This window comes from Acomys russatus, chromosome 24 (assembly GCF_903995435.1).
Source record: "Acomys russatus chromosome 24, mAcoRus1.1, whole genome shotgun sequence".
In the NCBI taxonomy this organism is placed as follows: domain Eukaryota; kingdom Metazoa; phylum Chordata; class Mammalia; order Rodentia; family Muridae; genus Acomys; species Acomys russatus.
In genome coordinates, this window is record NC_067160.1 from 7,335,103 (window position 1) to 7,360,001 (window position 24,899).

General features: G+C 42.1%; 1 protein-coding gene and 1 pseudogene across 1 annotated transcript in view; one reads left to right on the forward strand and one right to left on the reverse strand.

Annotated features, from left to right (window-relative positions):
* Window positions 1–24,899, forward strand: part of Cerkl (ceramide kinase like) — a 105,482-nt gene that overhangs the window by 60,637 nt on the left and 19,946 nt on the right. Inside the window, exons 3-5 of the mRNA XM_051167129.1 lie at window positions 6,738–6,869; window positions 14,563–14,626; window positions 20,554–20,696. Coding sequence (XP_051023086.1) covers window positions 6,738–6,869; window positions 14,563–14,626; window positions 20,554–20,696 — 339 coding nt within the window. The remainder of the gene's footprint in view (window positions 1–6,737; window positions 6,870–14,562; window positions 14,627–20,553; window positions 20,697–24,899) is intronic.
* Window positions 9,406–9,885, reverse strand: LOC127207207 (ubiquitin-conjugating enzyme E2 L3-like; annotated as a pseudogene).

The following is a 24,899-nucleotide window of genomic DNA, read 5'->3' on the forward strand; positions in this document are numbered from 1 at the left end:
CAGGGAAAACCTATGATGAAAAGTGGGAGAATTAAATATAGGTTATGTGCAGAAATCAGTACTTTTGAGTTCAGTAGCCAATATAAAGGGGATGAATGGGAGGGAAGCTATATTGGCAGGAACAACAGAAAAGATGAAACAGTACAACTGTTCAGTGTTTACCTGAAAATAGTTAACATGGTACTGAGAGATACAGAATTAGTTATGCCTAAGTATGTGTTTTGTATAAAAGAAATTGAATGTCATAACATTCTTTTAGGTAAATTTACTTTAATGTAATCCTATAAGACACAAGAAGGATTTATGGTGCCAGATAAATTAGTTTTAATATTTGTGCGAGGTATGATTACTTAGCATGTGCAAGGCCTTGGGTTCAATTCCTAACATTCCCAAAAAACAAGGACAACCGCAGCCAGGCGATCCATGCGAGTAAAGGAACAGCTCTCCGGCTGCATCACTGGGATGTGCACATTCTGAGCATCTGAGCATCTGAGAGCTGAGAACGTGGCGCTGAGGTCTGTGGATGGGATTGGGCTTGAGCTCAGGGCAAACTTGTGTTTCATGCACATGAGGTCCTAAGTTTAAACCCTAGCACAGAACAGGAACCATCCGAGATATTAAGAACAGAATCAAACAGAATCTGTGGGAAAAGCCTGATTAATTAATGAATGATGTTGCATCAGGTGGATTGCCAACTGGAGCAAAAATAAAGTTTCAATTTTACTTCTTTTACCAAAATTAATTTCAGATAGGATTTTTTTAAAATATGAAAATTTAAAAAGGTAGACATTTTAAAGTCCCAAAGGACTTTTAAATATGACATAAGATGCAGAGACCATAGAATAAATGTTAGAGAAACTCAGTGGTAAATACATAAAACTGAGAAATTTCAGCATGAAGAAAAATCCTTAAATAAAAGCCCAAGGCAAAGGACAGCATGGAATATGTCTTTCTCGCTCATACAACAAGCAACAATAATTTCCCTACAGGTCAAACCACTGTTATAACCAACACAACCAAGAAAACACATGGAACATCTTGGGGAAAAAATGGCACAAAATATCAGCTCATAGAAAAATGGAAGCGTCGCTTCAGTATTTGCACTTTCTCAACCTCTCTCAAATGAAAGCACTAAACTGAAATTAGAGTGAAAAGGACATCTTAGTTACATATCTTTTGTGAAAGACGATCCCAACCAGTTCATCAGACTTGGAGGCAGGCTCTTTAACCAATGAGCCATCTCAGTAGCCCAGAAGTCATCTTTAAGACAAACACTAAAGCCCAAACAAACAAACGAAAGACAAAGACTTAGGGTATATTTGCAGACTGCCTGTGCATATCTGTGCATTTCCAGAAGGAGTCCTAGAACCCTAGAACCGTATCAGTGTTTGCCTCCCACGAGGCGAACTAGGTGTCCTGGGACAGGCAGGTTAAGGAGATTTTGAACTGCATCTTTTTTTGTTTTCACTTGTCTATGCACATTTTCCACGGAGGTCCTTTGGGGCAAAGAAAAGCATATCCCTAAGGCCTCACAGGAATCTGGCTTCAGGTTTGGACAATGCAGTTAGCTGAGCAGGAAAGTCTATGGAGAATCCGAGCCTTAGACCATGCTGCTCCTCTGCTAGTTTTGGCAGTGGCTGAAGAGAGAGGTTCTTAGAGCCTTACTGCTTAGCACCAGACCTTCCAGGCCCACCCTCCTCTCCAGCCAGAACTAAAGCAGTGCAACTTCTACCCCAGCACCACAGAAGGCTCCTCATCACTGACCCCATCCTCTCATACTCGGTAAAGCTTAACCCATCACTGTTCCTTGCTTTCTTTGACTCTGTCCTTCTGGGACGTATGTTCCACCATTAGCAAACACACCTGCTTATCACGTCCCACACAGGAATATTTGTAGACCCCACACAAGAATATTTTTCTATTCATCCATTGCCTTAGGAGTGACCAAGCTCTCCTGAGGGCCTACAGCTCCCCCTGCAGTCCTCTAATGGGGTGACCACCTCTCTGAACCATTGATCCAGTGAGGTGCTGGTAAGGTCTTCCACTTCCTCCTTCCACCCTGATCTGACACCAACCCTTCAAGCCTTCAGTTCACACTACTTGCTGCAAGGGTCCCGTACAAGCATCTGGACCATTCTTTCCCCCCCCCCCTTTTAAAAACTAAAGCTCCTATTGACAGTTATTCTGTACCCGGGGCAGTTTGATGTTTTCACACTTACTATCTCAGTCTCTGTGTCCAATCCATCAAAGCTCTTGAGTCTTTTATTTAATCCACACCTCTCCCATAATCAATTTTCTGTTATTGCTATCATTTTTGACAGGGTCTCACCTTGGGCCGTAGATGACCCTGACCTCTTTATGTACTCCAAATGGGCCCCGAACTCCAGGTGATCCTCTTGCCCTTGCCTCTTTTTAAAAAAAATTTAATATTTTATTAATTTATTTATATTACATCTCAATTGTTATCCCATCCCTTGTATCCTCCCATTCCTCCCTCCCTCCCATTTCCCCTTACTCCCCTCCCCTATGACTGTGACTGAAGGGGACTTCCTCCCCCTGTATATGCTCATAGGGTATCAAGTCTCTTCTTGGTAGCCTGCTGTCCTGCCTCTGAGTGCCACCAGGCCTCCCCCTCCAGGGGACATGGTCAAAAATGGGGCACCAGAGTTCATGTGAAAGTCAGATCCCACTCTCCACTCAGCTGTGGAGAATGTCCTGTCCATCGGCTAGATCTGGGTAGGGGTTCAAATTTTACTGCACGTATTGTCCTTGGCTGGTGCCATAGTTTGAGCAGGACCCCTGGGCCCAGATTTGTCCATCATAATGTTCTTCTTGTAGGTTTCTGGGACCCTCTGGATCCTTCTATTTCCCCATTCTTCCATGCTTCTCTTACCTAGAGTCCCAAAATGCCCTTGCCTCTTGAGTGTTAGGATTACAGATATGAGCACCGATCCCTTGTATGTATTCACATTCATAATTTACCATGGAAATATTCATAGTATGTCCAGAGCCCATTAGCATCACACAGAGCTTGTTTACATGCTTGGCTCCCCATTCCCACCACCCACAGAGTCCCTACTCTCACTTTTAAGCGCCCTCGCTGCAGCCTGCTCCCCACCTGATTGCTTTCCTCCTAAGGTTCATAGCCTTCCGAGAGGATGCTCACAGTGCCACTAGTTTCTATGCACATTGCATCTCGCTGTTTACCCCATACTTACCCATCTTTGACTCCTTATGGAAACTGCCCCCAGCCCCCAGGGGCCATATCTAAAATGTCAGAACTTCTGGTCAGTTTCACATTAAAAATGTACACAAAATCTAATTTTAATATCTATCACACACAATCCGACCCAAGAACAATTGTCTTCCACTTGGAATGTTAACCAGCTGTGTAGGCTTTGTCTTCCTATGGCACTACTAAAAACAGCACCTTCTACACAGAGGGCAGCGTGAGCCTTTTTAAAACCAGAGGTTTTATTACTGCTTTGTTCAAAATTCACCATAAATCTCTAAGCAACAACAACAACAGTCTCTAGAAATAACTGTAAGGCTCTGGGGGACCTGAGCGCCCCTTTCAGGGAGTCTCTTTCACCCTCTTTGTCTTCTATGCTGCAATTTTGGCCTACTCTGAATCCCTTTATCAGTTTCTGTGTCCTGCAATCAGGATGTCACCTTGGTAAGGACAGGGTCTTCCCAAATGGAGCCTCTGATCCCCTGATCCTGCCTGATTCACAGCAGGCCACGGAGGTGTTGATAAAGAAATTGGCATTATGGGAAAAAGGAGAAATTAAAGCTTGTTTTTATAACATCACCTGTATGGAGACTGTCTGTTTACAAAAGAAAAGAGGATCTTCTTGAAGTGCTTGGGCCAGGACATTCCTTTTGACTGTTGGTACTTAGGTGTAAAGCCAGACCCTGGCTCTGTCCTGGTTTAGTGAAAGCAAACCAGAAGTTTGTCTGCTTTGTTTCTGGTTCTGAGACAAGAGTATTCTCACCTGACCCAGTCTCACACCACACAGCTGCTGTTGTTTCAGTGTCCTGTGTGGGGCGGAATCTAGGGTTATGTAAATTGCCTTTTCTAATTGTCACCTGATGACTCTGGCATCTATTACTTTTGCTTGAATTGATTTTTATAATGTCTGAAAATCATATTGTTTTCTAACTTTGGGATTCCCCATATGTGAATTGTTAATCTAAGACAAACTTTCCCTTTTTATCCTTTGCTTAGTGTCCCTGTAACCTGTGAAGTTGACCATTTAAAAGAATCCAGTAGAGTGGGATGTGTTGCTGTCAAGCCTCCCATTTATAATTGAACCAAGATTGGTTAGTGGAAGTCCCCAGATGGCCCATCCCAGGCTCTTGTATACACGATACAAGAACAAGTTAACAGAAGAGCGGGGTGTGAAGTGGGAGCAGAGCAGTGAACGGGTGGATTCTGGGAGATCACAAAGAAAGGCTCCTGGAGGGCCGGGGTTTGGAGCCAGCCTTGAAAAAAATGGTAGAATTTTTTTTTTTTTAAAGTATGCTTGAAACAGAAACAGAAAAGCATCTGAAGGAAGAAGGCCTCACAGCAGCTATGGCATCAAGTGCAGTCCCATGTGTTGAGTTGTCACAGGGAGCAGCGGCTGTGTCATCCAGTGCAATGCCATGACTTGAGGTGTCACAGGGAGCAGCAGCTGTGTCATCCAGTGCAGTGCCATGGCTTGAGGTGTCACAGGGAGCAGCAGCTGTGGCATCCAGTGCAGTGCCATGACTTGAGTTGGTGTCATAGGGAGCTGAAGCAGGCCAGGAAAATCCCGTGTGAGCACAGCCCTGTGTGCCCACTTACACTGGCAGCACCTAGACTCTGCAGCCATGGTGGATTGTTAATGACTGTTAATGAGAGAGTAAGGGGGGAAGGCATGATAGGTGGGGAGGGAAAAGCCCCGTTCAAGTCATTCAAGTCCTGCTTTCTTCAAGAAGGCTTTTCCAGATCCTCAAGAAATATCACTACCCCATACATTCCCTCATATACTCCCACCCTAAATACCCCCATCCCCATCCACTCCCACCCCATATACTCCCACCTCATATGCTACCATACCCACGCACTCCCACCTCCCCATGCACTCCCAACACCCCCCATCCACTATCAACCCCCCATGCACTACCAACCCCCTGTGCTTCTACCCTCATGCAAATATTCCCACCCCCATGTATTCCCTCTCCCTATGCACTCCCACCCCCATGCACTCCCACCCCCCCCATGCACTCCCACCCCCATGCACTCCCACCCCCCCATGCACTCCCACCCCCATGCACTCCCACCCCCATGCACTCCCACCCCCCCATGCACTCCCCCCCCATGTACTCCCTTCCCACACACACTTCCACCCTCATGCATGCCTTGTGTTTCATGTCTATGCTGAGAGTCTGGACTTTACTGCTGATTCCTCATCGAAACTACCAGTTGCCTCTTCTTTGATCTTTCTTTCCAGGGTTGAAAACAAAGGTTCCATAAGTCCTTCCTGAGTGTTGAATGCAAAAGAAGGAGAGGAACTGCCTTGGGATGGGATCTGTAATCTCTGGTGGCCATTTTTAGGGGTCTGGGCAGTGTGTACAGCTTTGAGATGCCAGGGCAGCTTTGAAACAGTGAAACGCTGCCAGGAGCTGCCAGGCTGGAGCTATGCAAACCAAGGCAGCACCAGGGCACATGGGCTGGGGCCCTCCCTATCCCCAAGGGGGTTGATGCAGAAGTCTTTAAAGCTAGCACTTACAGTCTAGGTGCTCACCTAAGAACTGGAAAAAGTGAGGCATGGGGCGGTCTCTCAGCCTGTGTGATCAAGAGGCTGATGAGGGTTTTTTGTTTTTTTGTTTTAATCAAAACAGAAACCCTGAAGGTTTCTTGGGAATGTCCAAATACTTCAGTATATAATGGTATAAAACAGAGTTTGATATAAATGGACATTTTCTTCCATTTATCTATAATGACGTTTTATTAAAAATGGATGTTAACTGCTTTTCTAAGCTTAAAACACTGTCTTCTGAGAGCAGCTTGCCATAAAAGAAATGGTCATCAGCTTTCTTGTGGCTCCTGCCCCTTCCTAGCAACAGACAACTTGCTGTGCGCCTGCTCCAACTGGGTTCTCAGTGCTAAGCATCTTGCAAGCCCAGAAAATTGCAGTATCAAATCTCAGTCCCAGATGTAAGGCAGCCCAGAGAGACTGCCTCAGACAAGGACTCTTTCCCAGTCCCCAGGAGAAAAGCACTTTCTCCCCTGTCCACTTCTGGGATTTGAACTCTGACCTAAAGCCATCTTTTAGCTACCAGCATGCACTGTGCTGGCTTATAACAGTGACCCAACCCGCTTTTTGGATTCTGTCTCTAGAGTCAAGTGGGACGTCAGATGTTAGTAGGCCTGAAGTCATTAGGTATATGTATATATCTAAGGAGAAGAAACACACCTTTCTGTTTGTCCGAGCCCACAGCCTCTCTCCACCAAGAAGTATCTAACCAGTGAGTCAATCAGCATGCATCAGCACTGCTTCCATGTTTATGAGTTGCTATTATTTATAATCTTCTTTCTGAATAATATGCTTCTTATAATGCAGGACTCATCTGAAGAGGGTGAGTATCATGTTTCACCTCTAGGAAAACAGCAGATGGTTAAAAAAATAAAGCCACATCCAAGCAAGAATGTCATTTAGATATGCTGGATAGTCTGATGGACAGCCTAACCTTACTCATTTTCACGTTAGGTTTCACAAGCAGGCCGAAGGCTCTCAAGATCCTCCTCAACCCTCAGAGTCACAGACAGGAATCTGTCCAAGTGTATTACGAGAAGGTGGAGCCTCTGCTGAAGCTGGCAGGGATAAAGACTGATGTGACAAGTGAGTTACCGGCTCTCTGTAGCTTTACCCCCTCCACCTCCACACGGAAGCCAGGCTTGCAGTCATCCTACCTAAGCACAGGCTGCTGCTCATAACAGTAAAGCTTTCTTCATGTGTCCCATAACCTTTCTTCTCTGTGTCCAGAGTTGCCATTCATTTACTTTGTTTTTTTCTTTTTTAAAAATTTTTTATTAATTTATTAATATTACAACTCAATTGTTATCCCATCACTTGTATCCTCCCATTCTTCCCTCCTGCCTGCTTTCACCCTATTCCACTCCCTAGGTCTATGACCGAGGGGGACCTCCTCCCTCAATATATGGTCATAGGCTATCAAGTCTCATCTTTGTAGCCTGTTTATTCTTTAGTTTGCTTTTTCCATCCTGCTATCTTGTACTGACATGCCAGTGTGTAGACCTCTTTCACGGTAATGATTTTTAGGTGTTATTAAACTATGGTTCTTGACAATTTCAAGAAGATGTTTGCTATTTTTACAGTTCTGCCTAATGTTTTTCTGTAGCTCCTCCCTTGGGTTGTTTTTGTTCTGACCCTGACCCCTGCTGGCTAGGTCAAAACTAAGCAGGAGGCTGCTGCTGCATCTAGTTGATTTTGGAGAAACTGGGCTCTTGAATTCATCGTCAAAAACAGGAGTGTGCTTACCTTCTTGCTAAGGAAGATGGGAATTGGCTAATCCAAAACTAATAGAAAGAATGTCTGTAATGTCGCTTTGGACATTTAAAATTCGATGACCAAATTCTCCTGCTTTATTAAAATTCACTTTATGCCCAGCTGCTAGGAAGGGTAGATATTGCCTGAGGCCAACTTTGCCACCTTTGTTCCCATGTAGCATGTCACAGCCGAGGAATCTGTCACACATAGTAGTCAATGGAGTCTATTATGTAATTAAGCTACTAAGGAGACAAATGCAGAGTATGCTGGTGTCTCCTGGTCATAATGACGTGTTTCTGAAGAAAGGACCTGGCTTTGCTCAGCTGTGACAGACATGGGTCTCACAATGTTAATAAGGTCTTTGAAATTCAGTGTCTTGAGGCTAAAGAGAAGTTACTGGCTCTAAGGAAGAGCCCTAACATGGTGACATGGTGACCCATGCCTGTAATCCTAGCACTTGGGAGAATGAGGAGGAAGATTGTGGGTCTGAGGCCAGCCTGAGCTATGTAGCAAGACCTTGTCTTACTAAAAATAAATGATTAACAAAATAAGAGCGAAAGACAAAAAAAAAAAAAACCAACAAAAAACAAAAAACAACAACAAAAAAAACCAAAAACAAAACCACCCTCAAATGAACCAAAATGGAGTTATAATCTGGAGAGAAGGCCCAATGATTAATATCATTGGCTGCTCTTCCAGAGGCCCAGGTTCAATCCCCAGCACCCATCTGACAGCGCACAACCATCCGTAACTCCACCAGTACCCTCTCTGGCTTCCACAGGCACAAGGCATACATGTGTACACAGATAAATCTGGTTTTTCTTGTCTTCATAAAACAATTGACCATTAAATTGCATCCTTTCTTATTCTCACCTAGTGGAATGAAGAGAGGCACACATGTGAGAAAGGGAGACCCTAACGTGCACCAAAACTTCTTTTGGTTTGATTATCTGTGTCCAACATAAGATGATTGTTTCCTTTCCCAGAACTGAGGGAAGAGTCCCTCAGTTGAAGGCTGAAGAAAGATGCCTGCATTGAGTGTGGATCTGTTAGGGCGAAGGGCAGAGTGGCTTTGGAAGGCTCCATCTCTGCATCCAGACATGGCTGAATCTTAGGCTTACACTCACCATTTTGCACATTCAATCTTGATCTACAGTTGCTAGGTTTTTTTTTTTTTTTTTTTTTTTTTTTTTTTTTTTAGAGATCGTGTTAAACTAATGGTTTGGCAGATATGAGTTCACCAGCTGAATCAGGGTTAGGAAGGGAAGAAGAGGAGGGGAGGAGGGAGAGAAAGATGAGGACGAAGAGAGGGAGGAGAAAAAAGATGAGGAGGAAGAAGGAGAGGTGGAAGAGGAAGAGAGGGTGGTGTCAGGGCATGGTGTTTGAACTGAGGCAGAAGTATTAGGGATGTGTGACTTCCTTATGGTTATGCTGGTGAGTGAAGTGTGTCTTGAGGCATCCTCCAGTTCCCTAAGTATTATTTTTTATATTTTAGCATAAGATTTGTGTTTAATATCGCAGTGTGCCACTAAGATACTTCAGAAAGCATATTTATTTTTGTATTTGTGCAAAATGGCTAATAAGCTGCCTAGCACTCCTAATACAGGCAGAACTATAAGAATGCATCCTTTGCCTATGAAAGATTTTCTTCTGTATACCAGCAAAGCTCTTTCTAAAAGAACATCTGAATTTTTTAGTCTTTCTTTACAGGTTACCTAGACCACTTTTGATTAAGAAAACTGTAGAGAGGTAGTAACTGCCATAAGCAGATGCCAGGTGGTAGTGGCACATGTCAATTTTCCATAGAGTCCTGCTTTGCGGGTTTCTGAATGCACTGCTTGGGGTCTCTGCCCAAACTTGCCCAAACTCAGTTATGGCAGATTTTAGTCCTCAGGTCACTTTCTCTATATTTCTTTGTAAACTCTTCAGCATTCTTACAGAATTTTTAAAATGGTCTTTAGAGCATTCTTCAGCTAGGTCATCCCAGAGTGGGTGCTCGGGCTGGGGGTTGTTTGCCATATGAGGGACTAGATCACTTGGTCAGTCTTGGTGGCTGGCTTCCAGTTTTCAACACTAATGACTGGCAGAAAGACCTGCCCTTTCTCATCGATGTTAGGGTGGTAGATCTTTGTTTTAAATGTGATCTTGGGTGGTTTGAGTGGATCCTTTGCTGGAAAATTGATTTCAATTCTGAAGGCCCCCTTGTCAAATGGAGGGTTGTCAGGAACACTAAGCCCTTGCCAAGTCAATAAATTAGCTCCATCAGCCTGGATATTACGGAAGGCTTCCCATTCCACATTTGCGGAACTCTTCAAGGCTCCTTCATCAACTTTCTGCTGGCCGCCATCTTCGATCTGATGCTGATGCTCTTTCTTACCTGCAAAACTTTTACATCAAAATGTTTTTGTTGTGTGTCAAAGACTTAATAAACACGTGGATCCTGGAAACTTCACAGCCTTTCTACCTACTTTGCTTAAAGTGTCATACAAATACAGTCCTTGGGTTAGAAGTTTCCTTTTCATAAAGCTCTGTAACAAGATTTGATTCACTTTTTAATGGAAAGAATATATATGAAGAATAATGCAAAGGAGCACGCATCTACTGCACGTCCATTATTTTACCACAGCCCCCTTTTGCATTGGTGAGTCCAAATGGAATAAAAATTACATAAATTCTATTTGAGAGTTTATTAGGAAATCATGCTGTGTAAGTATTCTGTATGAATTGAATATTTCACCTACATGTAATACTTTTCATGCATTTATTTTAAACACAGATCTTACACATGAACAAATTTATACTTGTTTGACTTTGATTTATACTGAAACCCTAACCACTTCTGAATATGGGTCATCAGGTTTTGAAATACTTGAGTTAAAACTGTAGGCCGCCACCATGCTACATCCATCTATGTAGGGTTTTATCTAACAGGGGTAGCAGCAAGCCTTCTGGAAATGCCTAGAAGGAACAGATATTTACTTGTAATGTATTGGCCCAGTGGTCAACGAAGAGAATGAATGATAAGTCCAGACTGACAGGTGACATGTTTTCTCTTTCTTGCTCTCAAAATGAAGAAGGTATTAGAGCTTATACCATTAAAGATGCTAGAGTTTTGAGAGGTCATTGGGTGATAGGATAATGCACAGAACAATAAAATAGAAAGTCAGAGAAGTAGAGAAAACAGGGAAGACAATTTCAAGACTAGATAGTTCCAGTTTCCCTGGGAGTAGTGTGGTTGCACATGGCGGGGAGCTGAAGAGAGTGCAGATAGCATGAGACAGTACCGGGTGCTGTGAGTGTTTGGCTCTCCCAGAGGGAATCAGTGAGGCTTAACTTGGGATATTATGCTAGAGGCCCAGTGTCATGTTATGGACCAACTCCAACGTCCTTGCCTGTAGTCTCACTGCCTTGTGCTCACAAGAAGAGGCACTTCTGTTGTAGAAGTTTTGGTTTATATGTAGCCATGATTCTGTTTTAAGCCCAGGTGTGGGATATTTGGGTTGTTCCAGTTTGTTCACAGCTGGTAGTTGCCTCATGAAAGGGCACATAATGTTTGTCATCTGTGAACTACCGCTTGTGGGGTCGTGGTCTTTGTCAGAGGCAGGAAAAGCCAGACCCAAAGAGAGACTGGGGGATCTCCAAGAAAGAAGAAGGCTACTGGTGTTTTCCCCTGCTGCTCCTGGTTGCTATTGATGCAGTTGGATGAGAAGAAGTTGGAGATGTACTAAATGAGGATTGGACTTGCCCCAAGGAACCTGGAGACCCTGAACAGCAGGAAGCAGCTAAGGAAAACTATGTCCCCCCTCAACCTACTAACCTTCTTTCTCTCCTGCCTGGTGTTGTGGTATTGGAAGGAACTGGGATGCAGTAGGGATAAAGAGATTTAAAGAACCCCTCCAAAAAGGCCGTTCCAAAGTATGCCAACATACTTCCTGTAGCCCTATTTAGGTATCAGCGGATCCAGCCAGGGAGGCCACACATTAGCTTGCTGATCAGGAGCACTACTTGCATCCCAAATCCATTGTCTTTTTGGCCAATTGGTTTTCTGCTAGTTACAAACTGCTTAGTGCAGAGAACGTGAGAGCTGACAGTTACCTTCTTACAACTGTTAATCTACAGTAGTTAATGTTGTCCACTGTAATGATACAAAAGCAACACATTCTATGTGGTGTGTAGTCAGCAAGCTCTGTGCCCTCCTGTGTGTTCTCAACAGGCACTTTGATGTTCAGTAACCCTTTGCTTTGAAGAAGGTGCTAGACGTTCTCAGGGTCATTATCACTGCCATGGTTTAAAGAAGCTTCTCTGAATTTAGCCATGATCACTGCCAGCCCAGGGCCCCTGGGGATGCCTAGTCACCAGACAAGTCTGCCTTGTGGGGCCGGGAACTGATGGTGGTGGTGTGCTCAGAACGTGGAGCTCTTGTGGGATTGTGTTCTTTCTTTTTATGGGGCCATGCTTTTGGTGTTTGGTTCTTGTGACTTTGTGTTGTTTCTCAGTTGTTCTGTGTAGCTCTACTTTTGTAGTTTTCTCTTTTCTTATTTTACTCAGTAGAAAACTATGCTATCTGAAGAAATTCAGTCACATACTATGTGTATGGGGTAGGAACACAGGTTAAGAAAGGAGCTAGCAGCTGTGCATGCTGGTCTGGTTGAATTTACTGGGACGCTAGAAGGAGAGGAAGAAATGGTATCTCTGTATCCCATCCCAGAATAAAATTTGAGCACCAGACCAACATCCATTTCATCGCATTTAAGTTATATTGCAGCTGATTTTATTTCAAATTCTTGTGGATATCTGATATTATCCTCACGACATTACTGTGCTCAACATAGTTCCTCGAGGTGGTGACATTAATGCTGAGGTGGAGGAGTGCTGGGGTAAAGAGCAGTAGACCATAGACTTTTAACTCTCTAACACAGAAACAGGGAAGAACGCAGAAGTCTTAGGAAAAGGAAAGTAGATGGGAAAGTAATATCATCGTTTAAAATGTGATTTGTGTAGCATCTGCTCTCCATGATTATGTGTGATGGGACGACCATGGCTCTGTCTACTCTAGAGCCCTTATGAGCCTGTCTGGCTACTTAGTTTGATTCTTTCTACTTCGCAGAGTTATATAAACCAATTTATTGCCATCTTTCCCGCTGCATTCCTTTCTTTATAATCATTGTTTTCATTATTTCATATCACATATTATTTTTCACTACAATATGTTATTATCTCCAGAGGCCATTTATTCCTAAAACTTTTTACACCTGTAGATTTCTTGGTTAGTTTTTTCCTTCCTTCTTTCCTTCCTCCCTCCTTCCCTCCCTTTCTTTCTTTTTCTAACCACAAAAAAAGGTGATTTTTAAAAATTTACCTAATATCCATTAAGATTGCTGTGCTTAGGATCTGGAGAGGTGGCTCAGCAGTTAAGATGGCTCAGCTGCTCTTCTGAGGACATGGGTTCAATTCCCAGCACCCACATGGCAGCTCACAACAGTCTGTAACTCCAGTTCCAGGGGATCTGACACCCTTACACAGGCATGCATACACACAAAACATCAATGTACATAAAATGAAAGATAAAAATAATAAATTAAAAAAAGATTGTTGTACATAGACATGTTATATTAGTGTATAGTCAAATTCCACTTGAGATGCTAAAGAAAAATTAGAATATTTTAACTCTTAATTAAATAACCTTTAGCAAAACATAATTTGAAAGTGAAGTTTTTAAAGTATTTAATTTTTTTAAAAGTAAGCTTTGGTATAAAACCCAGATGCAAAAACTTGCTTTGTAGTTTATATTTTTCTTCATAATAACCCTAATGATTTAAACATGTATGTGTAGGAATGCTTATTACATTGCATTGAAAGGTTATAAATGGTTATATCTATATAGTTATAAATGAATTCTCAGCATACATCTTGTATGATAATGTAACCTTGTTACTTTATTAATATTGATATTTTGAATGTGCTTATACTTTTCCTCTGATTAGAATTTACAAGGAATTTTGTTCTGTCTGAGTAAGCTTAAGAAGAATTACAATGTAACAGTACTGGATACAGAATGATCTTTTCAGACACCAAGACTGATAATTTTTAACAATACCCAAAAACATCATAGGAAAAGCTTGAGCCATGCTGGCACCAGGCACAGACAGGCATGAAAGATTAATGTAATCTTGCATATAATGATGCACATTCTTACACAAAAAATCCATCTGCAGTGTCATGTCAGTCAGCAGAAATCTTTGATGGGTGGATACAGCTGGGTTGCCTCTTCTGGCAGGGATGCCCCAGAAAATGCTAAATGCGCTTGTGATGCTCGGTACCATCTGCAGTGGGCCCACCCGTCCTGTCTTCACTGGCATTTTCAGTGCTGCATGGGATGTTAGTGACTGTGGCAACAGAGATGTGCTGTGACAGACTCATTTCCTCTGTGGCCCTGGGCTGTGGTCCTCTGTGTTGGCCTCCCTCCTCGTCTGGGCTTTTTATCACCTGGATGTACTTACTTTAATTTTCATATCAGACTCTCCTCTATTTATTTATTTATTTATTTATTTTTATTTTTCTTGTCTTGAGTCTAGCAGCTCTAGAGACACGTTTCTTCTGGTATGCAAATCTTATACTAACCTTTCAACTAATTTATTCATGTAAGGTTGCCAAAGTGATTTAACATGGACTGTTCAATGCCAGCGAATATGCTGTATTTTCAAAATACTCCTGTTCCCAAGCTTCTGGTCGTCTTATTTAGGGAAAACTAAACAGACAGGCACCAAGATAAGCTCCCTAAACACTGTGTGTTCGGTATCCCTAAATGACTTGCATAGTTGGAACAACTGCGTGGTCTTCTTTTTCATAAAGCAATGAAACGCGCCAGACAGTGGACACCTCTTTCCTGTGATTCCAACATTCAAGAATAAATGCAGTTTTAATGACCTGACCGTAACATTTTTGCCAAACCAAGCTGTTGGAATATAGTTTGTTATTTAATATTCTTACTTTTGTGTTTGTTTGTTTGTTTGTTTTTAAATAGTAACAGAGTATGAAGGTCATGCGCTGTCCCTGCTCGCAGGATGTGAACTCCAGGGATTTGACGGGTAGGGTATCTTATTAAGCTTCATGTAATACAAATTGTGCAGGTAAGAGTTTTGGTAGCATTTATTCACTTATTTGTGACTGATCATTTAAAAGTACTATAATAAACCAGACTCTGTTTATTCAGATCCATGTGCTAATAATTAATGTTAATATATCATGGTCACCTATCCCTCGGGATTGGACAGAGAGAATCAAAAAGGTGTTTAGTTATAAATATTGAGAAAGCACAGTGAACTAGCCTATACTTACTATGCATATATTTGCCCTTCTAATTCTTAGTGTTTGGCTCTTGCCATGTGACTATCAAGAACTCTAATGAAAGCTATTCTGTTCATCATACAGCATAATGATGCTGTGGTCCTCTTTTGCAAATTTACTGACAGCTTAATAGCTATCTAGTAGTGAATTTTGCTGTGATTTATTGTGGTAGATATTTCGTAACAACAAATCTATTTTCCGAATGAATAAAAGATGCTGGTTTTAATTGTCTCATAATTTATTGACTAAGTAGATAAGTTTTTTTTTTTTACAGGTTTAGCGTTTTATTATGAATGGATTGTCACAAAGCTCTATATTGCATATTCAATTAGGCAACACTATGCAGCTTTAGTTTTTATCACCAAGGATGAAAAACAAATTCTTATCCTAAGTCCCTTGCTATCTGTGATAACTGGGTGCTTAACAGAAGGTGGTTGTTTTCTTGGTCCCTATACAGCATGGGCCCCTAGTTTGCTTTCCAGTACAAAATCTCCCTGCTCTGTTGGGATTGTCAATTGTCTGTTAAAGGAAAACTCTATCCCAGATAACCTGGGGAAAGGCTCTGTGTGTTTGGTTTGAGAGGGACCTATGACATGCTCAGACCCAGTGCCTATACCATCCTATACCATCCAGGATACATAAAGAGCAGGTGTGCACTATAGGCTCTGAAGACTTCCTATTTGTTGATCTGTTCTTAATCTTCATCTTCAAAAGCCCCTTCCCCATCTTTGACCATGGCATCCTGGTACTTCTGATGCTTGGACTCTGGGTGATTTATGTTACTCTTGGCCTTCGTGAGCTCCATCTTGCCCATGCCCTTGCCTACGAACCAGTGCAGGAAGGCCTTGCTGTGGAGCATGGCCAAGGAATACCCCTGAGAGGCTCTTGAAGAACACATCTGGATGAATGGTGGTACTGCCAATGAAGGTGGACACCATCTTGAGGCCCCAGGTCAGGATGTCACACATGGCTATCTTGATGTTGCTGGCAGTCCACTCCATGAACTAGCATGTTCTTGTACTGGATGGCCAGCATCTACCTGTGTACCTCCTTCATGGACATGGGCCCCAGAAGACCATGGTCATAGATAGCTGCAGTGGTGTGGGTCACAGGTGGTCATCATGATCTTAGCATCAAAAATCTGTTGTGTGAGCTCTGCACTGTCTGGAGCACTGTACTGCTAAGTGTCCTGGCTGTGATGGGGGTGAATCCAGGGATGAAGAGAGGCAGGTATAGGGAGGGGTACCACGTTTATGGCCAGATTGTGCAAATCAGGGACTCACAACAATGTGGTGACACCACACTGGGTGGCAGACACTAGGTAGTTGAGGTCCGCATAGGTGGGTGTGGCCAACTTCAGCATGCAGAGACAGGTATCAGAGACATTCATAGTAGACATTGGGAACTTGTTTGTAATGCATTACTGGAGTGTGCTGAAAATGTAGTGGATTACAATATGTGATGAAAACATATTACTTTGGGGAGGTTGTTCGTTGCAATACTTGCTATTAGAGAGTTTAGAAAGGTGATATGAGGATGATTTTGGCCACATGGTGATGGGCAGGAGGCAAGAAAAGACCAGTCGACCAGTGAGGTCAAGAAAAGCAGTTGATCAATTAGGGCTGGAGAGATGGCTTGGAAGTTAAGAGCACTGTCTGCTCTCCCAGAAGTTCAGAGCTAACAACCATATATACTTGAGTCTGATGCCCACTTCTGGCAAGCAGGCATACATGCAGATAGAGCACTTATATACACACACACACAATCTTGAGAGAGAGAGAGAGAGAGAGAGAGAGAGAGAGAGAGAGAGAGAGAGAGAGGAGAGAGAGAGAGAGAGATGAGAGAGAGAGAGAGAGAGAGAGAGAGAGAGAGAGAGAGAGAGAGAGAGAGAGAGAGAGAGAGAGAGAGAGAGAGAGAGAACAGTAGATCTTCATTTTCCCCCAAAATAAAAAGAATGCTTTAACTGGGTGTGGTGGTGCACACCTGTAATCCAAGTACTCATGGAGACAGAGGCAGGTGGATATCTGTGAGTTCGAGGCCAGCCTGGTCTACCAGGTGAGTCCAGGACAGCCAAGGCTACACAGAAAGCTTTAATGCTTCCAGTGAGACATTAGGATGCATGAAGAAATTGCTGCCATCAAAAGAAGCCCTGAGTTGTAATCAGAACAGCAGTGCCTAGTGAGACATAAGGGTTAGAAGGTGAAACATGATTGAACAAAAGGGCATTTAAAATGGGGAGTAAACCTAAATGGCTATAATAAATAGCCACTGAGGGTCAGGAGGACCAGCCTGGCCTCAGACTCACAGAGATCAACCTGACTCTGCCTCCCTGAGGGTAATTACTTTATAATTTCATACCTAAAAGTGGACAGAAGTATAAATAGGCTACATTAGAAAAAGTTATCTTAGAAGCGTACATTTTGAAAAGTATGACTGGGAAAGTCAGGTCAAGTGATGAGCAACTTAGTGTAACATACGGTCCCAAGGGTAAAAAGACCATGACACTGTCTAAAGTCCTTGCTTTGGACCTTGGTTTTATAAAAATGATGGCAACAAATGTAGAAATGAAACCTCAGTGTACTCACTGGTGGCATCAGATGCTCTGCTGAGTGTGGTTCTGTAAGTAGCTTTTCTTGATAATTATGCCATCATTGAGGATTTAGACAGCCTTTACAGAAAGCTATTCAGAGATTGTTCAAACTCAGAATAAGAAATTTTTCTTTACCTAAACATTAATTCTTAATTTATTTTCCATGTAGAAATTATTTTGCACTGTTGAATTAAAAGATAAATAGATCTTTTAGTTAAACCAAATTGTGCTGTTGTATGACCTAAGTGAATTCTCTAATTTCTTCCAATTTTATGGAATACTGATTTACTTTGAGTGTATAATAATTTTAAATTTCTATCAGAAATCATCTATATTCCAAATATTTAAATAGTTCGTTTATTCTGTTGGGTTCAGCTTTCCTAATAGGAGCTGGAGTGGTTGAAGTAATTTACTTAATTAAAAGGTAATTCTAACTCCCATTACTCAGAAATATATGGGCTCTTGTGAGAACACTGAAACATGCTTTCAGTAAACACTTGAAGAAAGCAAGTCTGTAACAACAATTGTTCAGACACAAAATGTCCTACCTTGAAGCTGCTCAAAGAACGGCCATAAGTATATCTTTGAACAAGGTTTATAGAAACGATTTAAAGATGGGATGCGACCCAACATGGCATTTCATTGTGATAAAAAGTGGGATCTCCTCTCGTTCCCTCAGGATCCTGATCTGTGACCTCTTTGACTGTAAGAGGAACTTTTGGTTGGAAGTGATTAATAAGTCATTCCCGGCTTTCAGCAGGAGTCTGAGGAGCTGCAGTCCAAAAAAGTGTCAACATAGCTTAGTCAGCAAAGTAAAAACAGTTTTGTAGATGATGTTTAAGAAATACTATTTCCCAAGATTTTAGAGTTTTAAGAAATGAGTTCCATATGCTTCTGGGAAGACACATTGTGACATATTTTGAAAGCCAAGAGAAACAGTAGCTGAGCACCCACAGTACCCACTCCAGTGCGTTCTAACCGTGTGAGATCCATGACTAACATTTGGGGGAGTCTCAGGTTCTATACTGCCCCTATTTACATGGCCTCTTGAAAAGCTTGTGTAAGGGCAAAGAAGGGTGTCAGCTGTGCAGACTCAAAGCAGGGGTAGTTGCATTGGCTGTAGGTGAGCACTGTTAAACCAGCGTGAAGGGGTTGTGTTATTGTTAGTATACTGATCTTTGCTTTTCTTTGTGTTTTTATTTTAGTTTCCTGGATTACAGAGCTTCTGTTTGTTTCTAATATTATTAGATATATAAATTATAATGTAGATAGGGCTTGGCTAATATTGATATTTTCTCAGATTGACCATGCTCTCATTTATAGTTAATATGGTTTGTTGTTGTTTTAAGCCAAACTCTGAGTTTAAAAACCCTGATATTCAGCATTTCAAAGATACTTGGTTGTTATTCCTTAGGAGAAGGAAATTAGTGTACACCCTGATTCCACTTTTCTAGAGAGGACCATTCTACTGAGGCCAATGGCAAAGGTTACTCACTCTGTGAACAGCTGGGTTTACTAGGTACAGAGGAATCCTTTGAGTATCTCTTCAGTATAAAGTAACTTGTTACAAAGGGATGAACTTTTTCTTTCTTATAGTAGCCCATTTCATGATTATTAAAATATTAAATACATTCATTGGGTTTATGTCATATACCAGGATGTAATTTTTCCTTATATGACAAACTACCTCAATTTTTTTAAAGCAGCTTAAAGAAGGAAGGGTTTGATTTGGCTCACAGTTTGAAGATGGCACAGTCTTCCTGGTGAAGGGACAGCAGCAGGGAATGAGGCTGCAGGTCACATTGTTGCCATAGGTAGGAGGCAGAGCGGGATGAATGCTGGTGCTCCGCTCCCTTTCTCCTATTTGTATTTAGTTTGGGATGATAGCCTGTAGGATGGCGCTGTCCACAGTCAAAATCTTTCCTCCTCAGTGAATCCTTTCTAGAAATACACTCACAGGCTTCCCCCAGGGTATGTTTCTGTGGTGACCCTAAATCCACTCACACTGTAAATGAAGATTAATAGTGATCTAGTACTTTTTGACATAAATCAGTATATTCCTTCCTAATTCATCCAATTTCATGTTGACTCTGCTGGACCAAAGTGACTTTCAAAGTAATAAAATTCCCATAAGGCTACTGTCTTTGGATTTCATGTGCAGAACAGAGAATGCTATATTGAGTGATAGTGTAGATATTTATTAGTGGTGACTAGGTAGAGCTACTTAATCCTTCCAAGCCTTAGCTCCCTGGTCTATAACTTGAGGCAATCAGTATCTGTTTTCTACAGCTATCACTTAACTAAGTTAATGCCTAGAGAGTACCAAGAATAGTGTCTGATAATATATTGTGTATATGACAATATTCTGTATATTAAATATATATATATGTGTGTATATATGTATATATACTCACTAACTGATACTCACTAATGGTACCTATTCACTGTTACTTTATTGTTATAGTTATCATTTGAATTTGTTTCAAAAGATTTTCCTAAAGTCTGTATTATAACAAAATTTTTCCAGGTTACTTATTTATTTGTCTGGCCAAATACTCATGGAAGGGCCATCTCTAGCTCTGGCAATGACTTAGCATACATATGACGCTGCCACTTGTAGTCATGAGTTGCTATCTTCTGTTATGTAAGAGTCAAGCTCTTTTCAGATAAATTGTGATGGGGGATTAGTTTACATGGTCCTTTCAGATCACACGCAGACATGAGCACATATATAGTCGTGGATAATGGAAAAGTTGGAAACAAAACAGATAAAGTTCAAAAGCTGTGAATGACATGCTTTTGGATGTTAGCGAGCAAATGCTGGTTAGACGTGGGTTAGAATGGTCACTGTTTAATACCTTGTAACTCAACTAAACTGTTTTGTCTGTGGAGGACTCCAGCTTTGTAAAGTATATGGCCCTATGTAGTGCTGAGCTAAATGCTCGAAGTTATTTTGAGAAATCATATCTTTTACACAGCCACATAAACTATATAAATAAGTTTAGAAGATGTGTTTACCTCTAGATTTCCTGAGTATCAGCTAACTCTGCTTTCTTCTGCTGGCTCTCTTGTTTCTAGTGTTGTCTGTGTCGGTGGAGACGGATCTGCCAGTGAAGCAGCCCACGCTTTGCTCCTTAGAGCTCAGAAGAATGCTGTGGTGGAGGTGGACTGCACCCTGACTCCCACTGGAGCACAGCTTCCGCTTGGATTAATACCAGCAGGCAAGGAGTGGCCACAGATTCATTAAAGTACTCCTTGTCCACGTTTACTCTCTATTGCTGTGACCCAACCCAGCTGGGGAGAAAGGGGTTTATTCCACCTTACAGCTTTCAGCACATCACAGCAGGAAACCAAGGCAAGGGCTGAAGCAGCTAGCGGCCAATGGAAGGTTCTGCTTACTAGCTTGTTCCTCATGGCTTTCCCAGCTATCTTTACAACCGAGGACCATCTTCCCAGGAGTAACACCACCCACAGTAGGCTGGACTGCCCCATATCACTCATTAATGAGACAAACACCTCACTTCCCACTGACTCACCTACAGGCCAATGTGATATGGAGAAATTTTTTCAGTCCAGGTTCTTTCTTCCAAGAACATTCTAGTTTGAATCATGTTGACAAAACAAACCTGCACAGTGTTCTCTTCTGTCCTTCCATTTCATGTCTCTTAAAATACTCAGTATAGTATGAGTCAAATGTACCAACTTTCGTTCTAAAATAGCCTCACTTGTCTCCCAGTATTTCCACAAGCAAATGTGAATCATGGGACAAGTCATTTAACTTTTTGGAGTCTCAGTTTTGGTAATCTACATTAGGAGAATCATGTATCATAGCCACTTGATGACAAGGTTATTGTGCTATGAAGTCTGATGTGTATAAAGGGTATATGGATACGTAAACAACTATCAGTGGAATTATTATGAAAAAGTCTAATGCCCTCCACAGTACCAGAGAGGAAATTTCAAAACTGGGCTGCTCTAAGTACAATGTTTCCAATGTCCCGGGGCATTGTGGAACTGAGGTAATTGAGGTAATTGTAACTTCAACACACAGCCTAGAGAACACCAGGCAATTCCTTCTGCCTGAAGAGAGAACCCATGTCCTAGAGGTGAACCTAGTTCAAGGCCCTCAGGGTCTTCACCCCTTATCTCAGTCATATCCCCAGTGCCTTAGCACAGGGAGTATGAAATAATGCTTATTAAGTTGTCTGCATATGCAGAATATATCGAGTAAGTAACACCTAAAATTCAGGCTCAGCCAGGCTCAGAGAAATGATGTTTCTACCTGCAAAAATAATAAAAGCAAAGGTGCACCATGGGAACACTTGAGGTGCACCATGGGAACACTTGAGGTGCACCATGGGAACACTTGAGGTGCACCATGGGAACACTTGAGGTGTACCATGGGAACACTTGAGGTGCACCATGGGAACACTTGAGGACCAGGAAGAGAGCATTAGTGGGGGATGATGGTGCCATAGTAGGCCAGTTGATGGACAGTTCTGCATACATGCCACAGAAGGAGGTCTGAGTTTGACTTGAGAAACAGCAGAGAATTATGGGATGTTACAGATCAGGGAGCCATTTGACAAAGCCTAGTCCAGGAGAACTCATCGTCATGCAGGGTGAAGAATTAGTTGTGACAATGTTGGAAGACAGAAGTGGTCAGAGCCAGGGAAATGGAGCAAGACTATGGTTCAGAAAAGAATATTTTATTATGTACATAATTCACTCATCCCACTGAGAGATAGTAGAAGGAATCTGTTACTTTTTTCATTTTTGAAAAGTCAGAGTTTCTACTGCCGCAATAAAACACCATGACCAAAAGCAACCTGGGGATGGGGAGGGCTTATTTCATCTTATGGCTCTTAGTACAGTATGAAGAAATGTCAGGCCAGGAACTTGAGGAAGGAATCTGGAGGCAAGAAATAAAGCAAAGGCCATGAAGAATGCTACTGGCTTGCTCTTCATGGCTTATCCAGTCTGCTTTGTTATGGCATCCAGGCCGCCTGCCCAGTAGTGACATTACACACAGTGAGTTGGGCTCTCTCACATCAATTATCAATCAATAAAATGCCTACAGGCCAATACAGTGGGCCAGTTTCTCAATTGACAGGCCCTCTCTCCAAATAACTCTGGCTTATGTCAAGTTGACATAAAACTAACCAACATAAAAATATTATAAAACTTCTAGGGCAGAAACAGGAAAAATTTTCTTATAAAACCAATAATATATATATAATATATATATATATGCTGTGTGGTTAAAAGAAAAATCTAATGCCTGTTTAATAACTAGCAGTGCCATGCGTTCTATATCACAGAGGTAGTTGTACGTACGTGTTTAACATGTAAATGGTTCCCTAAGAGATCAGCTTTGGGATTTTATTATTGTGAAGCATATTTGTGATTTTGCAAGTGTATATATTATTCAGTAGGTACTTGTAGAAATATTAAATAAAAAAATAGAAATAGATCCAGACGTCTTTGTAAAGTATAAAGTCTTTCACAAAGCCAATAACTTAGAGGAGGAGAAAGATTAGAATATATCCTGGCAATTTAAAGTACTTATAAAAAACCAATAATGGACTTGAAGAAAATAATAAAATGGACTTGACTAAAAGAGGGCGGGGGAGGATGCAATTTGGATGATTGTTTCATGCCATTTTATTTTTGACCCTTCAGTGTCATTTTAGTAGTTCTGCCTGTGGCTGGTGGACGCTTCCTGGCAATGTGTGCCCAGGCTGCTGCTGTTCTCATTAGCACTTGGATCTCTGAGGTCACTCACTAACCACCACAGCTCAGAAATGGAAAGGGCATCTTCTGAGAAGTGTGCATCTGATATGGAGGCGAGCTGGTTATCAAAATTGGCCATTATGTTTGTAATATGTAACCAGTTTTTACAAAGGCCTAAAGTTGAGGCATTGAGGATTTCCCCTCCCCTTATTTCAAAGAGTATTTCATATTTGAAAATAGCCTGTTGTTCATTGGCTATTTCCAGGAATGGCATTGTCATCTTTTTTGTTTTGAAGATGCTGCAGGCTGCTAAACTCTGGTAGTTGGGTAGGAGTTGCAGCTTGCTAATTCTAATAGGAAAGGACAGTAGTGTGTGGGCTTTTTAATATAAGGATACTATGCCTAGTCAGGGCTTTTGATGAAGAGTGGGAACAAGAGCTAGGCAGGAAGTTTCCAGGCTGCCTGTGAGGAGACAATCTGCTTTTGAAGCCATTTGCCTCCTAGAGAGAGACACCCAGAGGGAGCGTATTTAGTAAATTACTCCACTGAGCCAACAGACTAAGCCACTGAATTATCATCAGACTCAAATGTATCAGATGCTGGAAAGCCTGTATTTGAACTGCTGGCCATTAGGAATGGTGTTTGTTGCTATGGTAACTGGTGCTAAGGAACTACACAAACAAAGTCTGATTAGAAGGGAATTGGGGGAGGGGGGATAATAAGAAAAGCCTGAGAGGGCATAAAAATAAAAAAGCAATCCAGTTGTTGTAAAACAAGACTTAATCCACACACTGATGGCTTGGAACCATATTATTCCTATAGAGTTTGCATAAATAAATTTCATGCATTCCAATTAATTTGAAGAGAATAAAATATTGCTGAGGGAGTGTTAATTTCTATGATATTTAAGGCAAAGAACCAATGTGTAGGTGCTGTTTTCATGAGAATTTTAGATATGCTTGGCTAGGAAGTCATTACATCACATTTATCTGCTTGGTTGTGGGAGACATTAACAGCCTTATGAATATTCATGATGTCTGGTTAATTAAGTTAATTGTTCTGCAGAAGTACTTGCACTTCCAAGGACAGTTTTTCTTTCATTCATTCATTCACTCATTCATTGCTTCTGTTGGAGTCTATGGATATTGCCAGTACAACATCCATCAGGGTTTCACCTTTTTCTTCCATGAACTGCTGTCCCCTCAACTGCTTCCCTCTCACTTGCTGCCTCCATCACCTGCTGCCCCCTCAACTGCTGCCCCTCAACTGCTGCCCCCCTCAACTGCTTCCCTCTCACTTGCTGCCTCCATCACCTGCTGCCCCCTCAACTGCTGCCCCTCAACTGCTGTCCCCTCAACTGCTGCCCCCTCAACTGCTGCCCCTCAACTGCTGGCCCCCTCAACTGCTGCCCCCCTCAACTGCTATCCCCCTCAACTGCTGCCCCCTCAACTGCTGCCCCTTCAACTGCTGTCCCCCTCAACTGCTGTCCCCCTCAACTGCTGTCCCCCTCAACTGCTGTCCCCCTCAACTGCTGCCCCTTCAACTGCTGCCCCCTCAACTGCTGCCCCCTCAACTGCTTCCCTCTCACTTGCTGCCTCCATCACCTGCTGTCTCCTCAACTGCTGCCCCTCAACTGCTGTCCCCCTCAACTGCTGTCCCCCTCAGCTGCTATCCCCCTCAACTGCTGCCCC